The sequence below is a fragment of the Ursus arctos genome, unplaced genomic scaffold (genome assembly GCF_023065955.2).
Source record: "Ursus arctos isolate Adak ecotype North America unplaced genomic scaffold, UrsArc2.0 scaffold_18, whole genome shotgun sequence".
Taxonomy (NCBI): domain Eukaryota; kingdom Metazoa; phylum Chordata; class Mammalia; order Carnivora; family Ursidae; genus Ursus; species Ursus arctos.
Genome location: NW_026622852.1, coordinates 29,061,656 through 29,071,900, shown reverse-complemented (window position 1 = coordinate 29,071,900; position 10,245 = coordinate 29,061,656). Strand labels below are relative to the sequence as shown.

At 52.6% G+C, this 10,245-nt stretch overlaps 1 protein-coding gene across 1 annotated transcript in view; it reads left to right on the top strand.

Moving 5' to 3' along the window:
• The first annotated feature begins 698 nt into the window (after positions 1 to 698).
• TBC1D2 (TBC1 domain family member 2) overlaps positions 699 to 10,245 on the top strand; it is a 51,907-nt gene continuing 42,360 nt past the window's right edge. The window contains exons 1-2 of the mRNA XM_026506155.4: positions 699 to 1,606; positions 6,018 to 6,159. Coding sequence (XP_026361940.2) covers positions 1,232 to 1,606; positions 6,018 to 6,159 — 517 coding nt within the window. The 5' untranslated portion in view covers positions 699 to 1,231. The remainder of the gene's footprint in view (positions 1,607 to 6,017; positions 6,160 to 10,245) is intronic.

Sequence of the window (10,245 nt, the reverse complement as noted above, 5' to 3'; positions counted from 1 at the left end):
AAAAGCTGAAATACATCACAGTTCAGAGGAGACCAAGGGAACATGTTGACCAAGTGTGGAATCCTGGATTAGATCCTGGAATATTAGCAGAAAAACTCTTTTGAGTTTTTCAGACGTAAATTGTATATTTGAAATTATTATGGTCTTTCAAATATCTGTCATTTAGCTAGAAAGTCTAGAACAAGATGTGCTATTTGTTTTATTAAGAAATTATGAAACATTGTGTGCCAACTATATTTCCAGACATTTTTTAAACTTCAGAAATAAATGTTGAATTTGATCACACGCCTTTTTAGAAATTACCTTTTTGATCAAATACCTTTTTAGAAAATATTAAAATGCTCCTTTTTGCAATACAGATGTAATTTTTTTTCCTCGTAATTAAAGTATCCCAGCATCTCTAAAGTAATTCCTTCTAGGTGCAGTATGCAATTCTTGGTAAAACACTAGAACTGACTTGCAAGTATTTTACTTAGGATTTCAGCATCATCATCATTTAGCAGCAGCCGGGCCTGGACGGCTCCTGGAGGGAGGCGAGTAGCAGCTGGGGCAGATGCACGGGAAGCCGCAGCGGTCAGCGAGCATCACCAGGGTGCTAAACTAACGCAGAATAGAAGCCGGCGGGAAGGGAGGGCCCAAGACTGGTGAGCGCCCGGAGCTGCGCCGGAAGTGGCGTCATCGAGCCGGCGTCCCTCTCAGCCAATGGCCGCGGAATGCGCCGTCCGAGGGTAACCCTCAGTGCGCCTGGGGGTAAAGGCACACGGCCTTTAAGGCGCCAGAAGGATCGTCCTTCTACTTTATTACACGAGTTACCAAGGCAGCTTAGTCAGAGACAGGTGTCTATTCCCGCTTCCCTGCTGCCAGTTAACCTTGTCAATGACGCCACACCTTCAACTTGAGGACCCCCCACGGCTGCCCTCACTAAAGACTGCTGACAGGAGCCGAGCAAAAGCCGGAAGCAGGCGCGAGGAGCGGTGCTGGCAGAGGGCGTGTCTAAGGCGTGGCCTGACTGCCGCGAGGTCGGGAGGGGCGTGGCCATCCGCCCACCTGGGCTTTCAGTCAAAGACGCGCTTAACCGCCGCGGTCGGCTTTCCTGCGGTCTCCTGGGGGCGGGTAGTGACCGGCCCCGCCCTCGCCCAGATTTCTCGCTCTTGGGAAGCACCCCCGGAGTCTCCGAGATTTGGCCCGAGTTGGCTGCTGACCTGCAGTCCGTAGGCGGTCTCCAGCGGCGATGGAGGGCGCCCACGAGAACGCCGCAGAGTCTAGCTCCTCCGTCCCCAGGTCCGAAGAGCCTGCCGGCTGGGCCAGGGGCCCCGAGGTGTTGCCTCCGGAGGAGTCGGAGGGCTGCGCCGGTTCCTTGGACGCGGCCCCCAAGAAACTCTGTGGCTATCTAAGTAAATTTGGCGGCAAAGGGCCCATTCGGGGCTGGAAATCCCGCTGGTTCTTCTACGACGAGAGGAAATGTCAGCTGTATTATTCGCGGACCGCGCAGGATGCCAATCCCTTGGATAGCATCGACCTCTCCAGTGCGGTCTTTGACTGCAAGGCGGACGCCGAGGAGGGGACTTTTGAAATCAAGACTCCCAGCCGGATTATTACTCTGAAGGTAAATGGGGCAGTTTTCCCCCCTTTTCAGCCAGGATGAATTCCCAGGGCACTGCTGGGCAGGTGTGGGTGGTCACAGTGAATTTGCCGGAACAAGGATCCCAGACTGATGAACCCTGGGTGGCCAGGGTTTAGTGCATCCCATTTCCTCATTGGGCTCCCACGGCAAAGGCGGGGATGATGTACCCGTGCTAGAATCAAGAAACTGAGTCTTGGAGAGATGAAGTGACCAGAGGCCACGCATCTCCAGAGTGGTGTAGCACACACTTGGAATCCCCGAGTCTTTCTCTCTCTCAGTACTGTGTCAAAACTTTTACTTTTTGGTGTGCCTTAACTTTCTTACTTGGGGCTGAAATACAGTCAAGATCTGAGCTGTGCGGTCCTCTCCGCCGGGATTCTGAATCACTTTTTTTGATATTTTGGCCAAGGGGAGTGAATGCTGAGCAAACATTGGCGGGGATTGGGAGATAAAATACTTAGGTTTCTCAGATCAGCCTAGAATGTTCACAGAGGCATGTCTTAACGTGTTTTACCGTCAGTAGGTTTTGGTTTATTATCACCTTAACTGAAAAAGCCTGGAACAGTGGAAAGGCCATGTGCTCTGAAATCAGACAGGCTTGGACTCAGATTCTACGTCAGCTACTTACTCGCTGTGTCACCCCGGGCCAATTACTTAACCTCTCTGAATCTAGGTAGTTTGTGAGATTTAAAACAAGGTGTGTAAGCATCTGGCACCTACAATTGTTGAATTAATCCCAGCATCTAGATACAGCCCAGCACCTACTGGGTGCTCAATAAATTCCTCTTTAATGAACCCACATGGTGATAGAACAAAGGTCATAATGTTCATGTTAAGAGGAGGTGCCCCAGAACTTGAGCGGAAAGACAAATCTGGGCTAAGAGTTCTAGGATTCACTTTCTTCAGAGAAGACTGTGCCAGGAGACAGCCTCCCTGACCGCACCCTGTCTTCCCGCCCCTCCACCCCCACTTCCAGCCAACTGGGCATCTATTGAACCTCTGGGTATAGCCCATAGTTTCAGTTCCCCTTTAATGCTGGGCCTGGCCGGGGACCAGGCTGGGGAAATCAGATAAAATAGGGCAAATCTGGAATTCCAGGCCAGGCTTTTTAGAGGTCATGTGGTTTATGGGTCATGCGTCCGCTCCCACGCAGGCTGAGTGCTGTCTGCTGGATCTCCAACACATGTCTTCCACGGTTCCCTTGATCTGTGTGTGTGCCTGGCTCTGTGCTAAGCACTGGGGCGTGAGCCAAGTCAGACCTGCCCCCTGGTTCTCAAACAGCTTACAGTCTGTTGAGGGAACTGAGAGAGAGAATGGCACACACCGTGAACAGTTCTGTAGAGACGCTCTTGTAAGTCTGTACCAGCAAAGTGTGGTTCTACTGAGTGGAAGGGTTCACCTAGGAGGGAAGCACAGAGGAGGAGATGACATCCGAGGCCTGAAAAAGGGATTTGGTATTTTCTACGAGCAGGCAAGAGGAAGAAGGGTATTCCTGGCCATGAGAGCCCCATAGGCAGACAGGAAACATGATACAGCCCAGAGTGTCTTGGCCAATCACAGGAGCCTGGGGTACAGAGGGGCCCAAAAGATGGAGTGGGAGAGCAGGGGCCCAAGCATAGGTCATTTGTGAGTTAGGCCTGGGAACTTGGACTTTGTCCTGTGGGCTCTGGGAAATTGTCAAAGAGCTTTAAACAAGGAAGCTCTGTGAGATTAGAATGTTTAGAAGGCTCAGTGTGGCTGTTGAGTAGAGAAAAACTTAGAAGGCAAAGCTGCTGATCAGGAAGTCCATTAGGAGGTGATCGGGTGAGAATGGTGAGTGAGCTAGAGCTGTGACGGGGGGAGAGAGACAAATGGGGGTGACTAGGGATGTGAGGAAGGAGGAACACAAGGGAGGAGTTAGGGGTGCCTGACTGTCCAGTTGGGCCAGTCACCACAGAGGGAGCCCAGGATGGGGAGGCCATAGGACACCCACTCAGTAGACTCTTCAGTTCTGAGAGGATGGGACCATGACATGTATAGGAGGTGCTCAATAAACACTTGCCCAGTGAGTTCATAAAATGAGGTGTTTGGGTATGGGCTGGAACTTGTCAGCACAAGGTCAAGGGGAAGCCCTGGGAGGGGCTGAGGTCTCTCAGGGAGAGTGTATAGAAACAGAAGACTGGTGGGCATCATTTTGTCTTATGTGGCACCTCCCTGACAGGCCGAGGGCCTCTCTCATGGAGCCCCCTGGCTTCGTGCACACCTTGCCTGTGGACCACTTAGAAGGGGGATCCTGCCCTGGTTGCCCATAGCCTGCCGCCTGCTGCTGCTCTCACATGGCCTTGTAGGCAGCTCTGTGAGGCTCACCATTCACTCCCAGCGAGCTGCCTGGCTTCCTTGGCCCGACTGATCCCAGGCCTTCTCTAGGTAAGCCACAGTCTCCTGGCCATAAATGACCACAAAGCTCTGGTCTAAAGGGGGAGACCCAGGTTCTGGGACCAGCTCCGCCGCCACCTGCCTGAGCAACTTCAGAGCCTTAGTTCTCCATCTGTAGAAGGGCTGGTCACTCCTGGAGGATCCAGCAACGGAACAGATGGGAAAGTAGGTATTTGGATCAGGGCTGGGAGACTAATGACCAGCATCAACCATTGCCTTATTTGGGGTACCTGGAGGGTGCCACTGTGTTGTTATTGTGTGCATACGGCTTTCCAGTCCCCAGTCATATCCATGATTTTGGTGCATCCCCAAAACAGAGGAGGGATTCTCTCCATTCCATAAAAAGTCAGTCTTTTAGGATTCCTGGACCCAGTTCCAATGTGGGTTATGGAGGGTCCCCCCACAACACCAAGCAATTCTCTCTCTCTCTCTCTCTAAGTAGGCTCCATGCTCAATGTGGGGCTCAAACTCACAACCCTGAGATCGAGTTGTGTGTTCTACCGACTGAGCCAGCCAGGCGCCCCCAACTCAATTCTAACACTGTCTACCCAGAGACAGCTTCAGATTCCACAGGTTAAGGGCTCAGTCCTATAAGACTTCCCCCACACCTCACTTCAGATGCCAGTCGCAAGCCCCAGGCTGTTACTTGTGTGTCTGACAGCCAGCTACAGATTGAAGTTTCCAATGACCTCCTGCTCAGGTTCCATTAGTTTGCTAGAGCGGCTCCCAGAACTCAGGGAAACACTGACTTACATTCACCAGTTTATTAAAGGATAGGAGAAAGGATACCAGTCTACAGGCGGATGAAGAGATACACGGGGCAAGGTCTGGGGAAGGGCAGGAGTGTCTACGCCCTCTCCAGGTGCACCACTCTCCCCACATCCTCGTGTTCACCAGCCCAGAAGCTCTCCAAACCCAGTCATTTGGGTTTTTTTTTTTTTAAAGATTTTTTTTATTTATTTATTCGACAGAGATAGAGACAGCCAGCGAGAGAGGGAACACAGCAGGGGGAGTGGGAGAGGAAGAAGCAGGCTCACAGCGGAGGAGCCTGACATGGGGCTCGATCCCATAACGCCGGGATCACGCCCTGAGCCGAAGGCAGACGCTTAAGGACTGAGCCACCCAGGCGCCCCCCAGTCTTTTGGGTTTTTAGGGAGGCTTCATTACATAGTCATGACTGCCTAAGTCGTTGACCATTCTTCCATTCAGTCTTCAGCCCCTCTCCCCTCCTGGGGGTGGGGGGATGGGACTGAAAGTTGCAAGCCTCTCATCACATGATTGGTTCTCCTGGCAACCAGCCCCCCATCATTAGGTTACCTAAGGGCTTTCCAAGAGTTACCGTATTAAAACAACAAAAGTCACCTTTATCGCTCTTATCCCAGGAAATTCTAAGGGATTTAGGAGCTGTGAGCCAGCAACCATGGACAAAGATCAAATACATATGAAAAATATATTTTTGGGCATTTGAATGGCCAGATATATGTTTCTTATAAATCACAATGTCATAGTTAAGACATTACGATGTCTCACAGGGAGATGGTGATGGTGCCAGGGCCACCCCACCCGACCAGAATTTCAAAGCTCTCTCCCTGTCTCTTACCGCCCCCCCAATGCCCTCATCCAGTGAGCACATTTTGAGCACCCGCAATGTGTCAGCTACTGTGCTGGGCGGTTCGCTTTCCTTACCTCCTTGCATCCTCCTAACTGCCCCATGACAGGAGTGCTGTCGTCACCATAGCACAGATGAGGAGACTGAGACCCAGAAAGGTTAAGGAACCTCAGGGTTTGGAACCGGAGCCTAATTCTCTTCTGTGGCCGAGAAGCAGGTGGTGTTTCGGAGGTGGGCACCCATCTGCAGTGACAACTTTTTTTTCTGGGAGGGAGAGAATTACCAAGCCTCCCGTGACCTTGCCGCATGCCAGATCCAGTGCCACGCTGAGGGCGCAGGGCCGGACCGACTAACCCTTGTGCTTCTCAGGCCGCCACCAAGCAAGTGATGCTGTACTGGCTGCAGCAGCTGCAGACGAAGCGCTGGGAGTTCCACAGCAGCCCGCCTGCGCCCCCCGCCGCCCCCGACGCCGCCCCGGCTGGGAACGGGCCCGCGCTGCGCCTCGAGCTAGGTACCCACCCGCCTCGCCTGCCGCGCACACCCCGGGGCTCTCGTGACCAGGCCTTTCCCCTCCTGTGGGGAGTGAGCGGGAGGAGGCTCTGCCAAGGCAGCAGAGAGCCAGGCAGGTGAGTCAGGATCAGTTAGGACACCTGTCACCTCGAGGGCAGGAATAGGGGCTCTGAGGCCAGCACGTCTGGGTTCAGATCCTAATCCTGTGTGGTCTTAAGCAAGTTGCTTCGTCTTTCTGAGCTTCAGTTTCCTCCCGTATAAAATGAGCTTAATAAGTCGTACCCACTTCTTAGGGTTGTTACGAGAATTAAATGAATCCATGCGCCTGAAGTGGTGGGAACAATGCCTGCACGTTGTCCGAGTTCAGGAAACGGCAGCTGCTATTTCAATGACTATTATCAGAAGTTCTGGAGAAGTGAAACACATACAGGGCTGTCGTGAGGAAGGTTAGTGAGAAAATGCATCTATGGTTGCTACTTCTGACACGCATGCTTTTGTGCTGCGAGTTGGGTAGATCCGTCATTTTATCCGTCGTATTCCCATAAGCAGAATCCTTCACCCCCACATGGCCCGCGAAGGAAGTTTCTTGATCCCAAGTCCTAGGACACCCCCAGCATGGAGGAGTCCTGGAGACCATACCCTCCCGCCCCCAGGCTGTGACGCGGCTGGCAGTATGGCTGGCAGGTTGAGAATCGGGACAGACTACCCCCGGTGGCCCCTGGAACGGCTTGCAGCCTTGTGGCAGCTCCGCCCTGCAGCGTGGTAACAGGAAGGCCGAACAGGCCAAGGCATGACTTGTGGCCAGGCGTCTCCATACCTGGGTTTTTTTTTTTTTTTTTTAAAGATTTTATTTATTTATTTGACAGAGATAGAGACAGCCAGCGAGAGAGGGAACACAAGCAGGGGGAGTGGGAGAGGAAGAAGCAGGCTCATAGCGGAGGAGCCTGATGTGGGGCTCGATCCTGGAACGCCGGGATCACGCCCTGAGCCGAAGGCAGACGCTTTAACCGCTGTGCCACCCAGGCGCCCCCATACCTGGGGTTTTACATGTGCCAGATCGACCTCATCTGCCCTTGACCCTCTGCTCCCCCAGTTTCCTTCCCCTTGTTAAATGGCTTTTCACTTACCTGGCTGCTCCCAGAGCCGGGCACCACCCTTGCCCCTTCGGTGGTCTAGTGAGCTAAGCCGGTCAGTCACCGAGCTGGCCGTGTCTGCCCTCCGACCTCTGCGCCAGACCGGCCCCTGCTCGCGGCTGGTGCCCTGGGTCAGGCCCCAGCTCCAGCGGCAAAACCCCAGCAGCCTCCTCACCCTTGGCCCGTGGCCCAGCCTGCCAGCTCAGACCCATCCTCCCCGCTGCGGCTTTCTGAAACGAGTGCTGGAGCCCCATCGCCTCGCATGGCCCCCCCGCCACATCCCTGGCCCAACTTTTTAGCACAGTGCTCACGGCTCGTCTCCCTCGCCTCACCTCACCTCTGCCTGCTCCCCCAGTGCCCGCCTCATGCTGGGAGCTTCAGCGGCACCAGAAGCCTGTCTGCCTGGCAGACTCCTGCTTAGTCTTTAGAGCCACGCTCCAGTGTCACCTCCTGCTCTTGCCAGCCTCCCCTTGGAAGCCTCCCAGCACTTTGCCAGCTGGACTCTGTATGAGCCCTCTACGCTTCGTTCACATGGTTCTAACAAGGCCTGTCATGTCGTGTTCTCATTATAGCATCCTTGTCAGTCTCTGCCCTCAGGGGTGGGGGCCATGTCTTTGTCACTTATGTCCCCGGTCCTGGGTGCCCTGCCTGGCACGCTGGATATGTGTGAGCGAATGCATCGGATTTTATTCAATGAGGAGGGGAACGTAAAGCCCTTAGCCTAATGCCAGGCACATAGTAATTGCTCAATGCATACTAGCGGTCCTAATAAGGTTGCTGTTATATGTGTACACGTACCATACTATTCTTAAAATAACAGCTGTTTTTTATTATTAATGATAATTATCAGTCATTTCCTCCAAGGAGCTTCCGGGTGTTTCATGCTTGTAAGGGCTTTCTTTGGGGTACGGTTTGTTTGTGCTTCTGTACTCTCATTCCACCCTCCACTTCCCATCTGCCAGAGAGCCAAACAACCCTGGCTGAGTGCAGAACTGCAGCCCGAGTCAGCACAGTTGCTGGAGATCAGCCTCAGATTCGAAGCCACGAAAAACTCTCCTGACAACAGAATTCTTGCATGCCTGGAACTGAAATTGGAACTGAAATGGCTTTGGGATCCCACAGGTTCTTCTGTGCTGAACCCTTTCCAAGCTCTTGAATTCTGTGGCTTTGGTTTAGCATACTTAGTGGGCCTCTTCTGGGCCAGCCCCTGCTGGGGACATGGGGGAGGACACTGTTCAAGGAGGACACTGGTGGGGCATGCAGGAAGCTGGACTGTGGGCTTCTCCTGAAGCCTTTCTCCTCCCACGGCAAGCCTTCACCCTCCCTGACCAGGTCCCTGCAAAACCTTCCCCAGCCCACCCAGAAAGACATTTCTGGATTTGTGAGCAAGCTGGGAGGCCCTAGATTAGCTGTCTGGAGCAGGTTGCCCCACCTCCAGTCTCCACCCTTCCTGGGAGGAAGCAGAGCCTGCTCCCAGAGCAGTGAAAACCAACTGACTCACATCTGACTTTGAGTCACAGACAGTTCATCTTGTAAGAAGTGTCCTATCACTGCCGTTGAGCAATCTGCAAGGCATGTTCTCCACAGCTTTTAAGCGTTTTCACCTTTAGTTTATGCTTTATCTAAATGCCAATTTATAATTTACATGTTGCCAAAGTAGGACCCAATTTACACTAACTAGCACTCTCGTGAGTATATATTATAAAAATACGCATACTACTTACACTGTTCTAACACTTCACGCGCATCACATTATCTAATCCTCACATCAATGTTATAAGGTAGTGTTGCCATCTTACGGAAGAGGAAACTGAGGCCCACAGAGGCCAAGGGACCTGTTCAAGGTCACAGAGCAAGAAAATGTCAGCACTGACATTTGAACCCTAGTCTGCAAGCTCACAAATCTCTCCTCGTGCTGAGGAAGCAACTGGGATGTCTGGGGCCCTGCAGGGAAGTGACCTGCTGGCCCAGGCCCTTTTCACTGGGCAATGCCTTGCTAAGGGTGATAGAGCAGCACCTGCAGCTCAGGCAAAGGGAGAATGACAAACGCTCCCGAAAATTCCTTGTGTGGTCTTCTCACTGAGGGTATTTCTCCAGGTTGGAGAGGGGCCCAGAGGCCCCCAGACCAGAGCCTTGGGCCATCAATTCTGTTTCCCACAGGAGACGCTGACCTTCACTGTGGCACCCCCACCGTAGTCATCCCTTGAACACCTCCTTGCGCTGGGCGCTTATGCCGCCTGGGCAGCCTGTCCCTTCTGGGAACTGTCTGCCTGTCACAAAGGCTGCTCTGACAAGCCACATAGTGTTAGTGGAGAAGCAGGGAACTGTGTTTGAGTGCATGGCTCTGCTGCCAGCTGTGTGACCCTGGCCACAAAAAACCTTCTCAGCCACTGTTTCCTCCATGGTGAATCCAACCAGCGGTGACATTTACCGCCAAGGATTAGCTGGTGTGACCTCAGAGGAGATTCAGGGCCACAGATGGAAGTTAAAACAGATGCTGGCAGTTAGGGAAGTTCTTGCCAAGACATTAAAATCTTAGACAAATCGTACATGCTTTGTTCTGAATAAGGGAGAACAAAGGTGGTTAAAGTATTGCTAAACCGGAAGACCTTCATTATTAGGAATCAGCTCAAAGTCTGGATCAAAGACTACTTTTGAAAGATGCAAGTCCACAGAATGGGGCTTTATGGTTTTCCAAATAATTCATATATATCTCTGCAGGAGACAGGGTGGGGAGTATCCTTCCTGTTTTACAAATGTAGAATCTGAGGCCGGAAAAGTAAATGTGATTTCCAGCCTGGTCACAGCACCCTTCCAACAGAAACATGACTTGGCTTCGGGTCCTCCAAGTCCACAGCTGTAGCCAGGTTCCTTGCGGCTTCTGTTGAATCCCCCAGGAGGCCTGTGGGTCCAGCCAGACGAGATCCCCTCTTAGCACTCCCCTGCGCATTTGT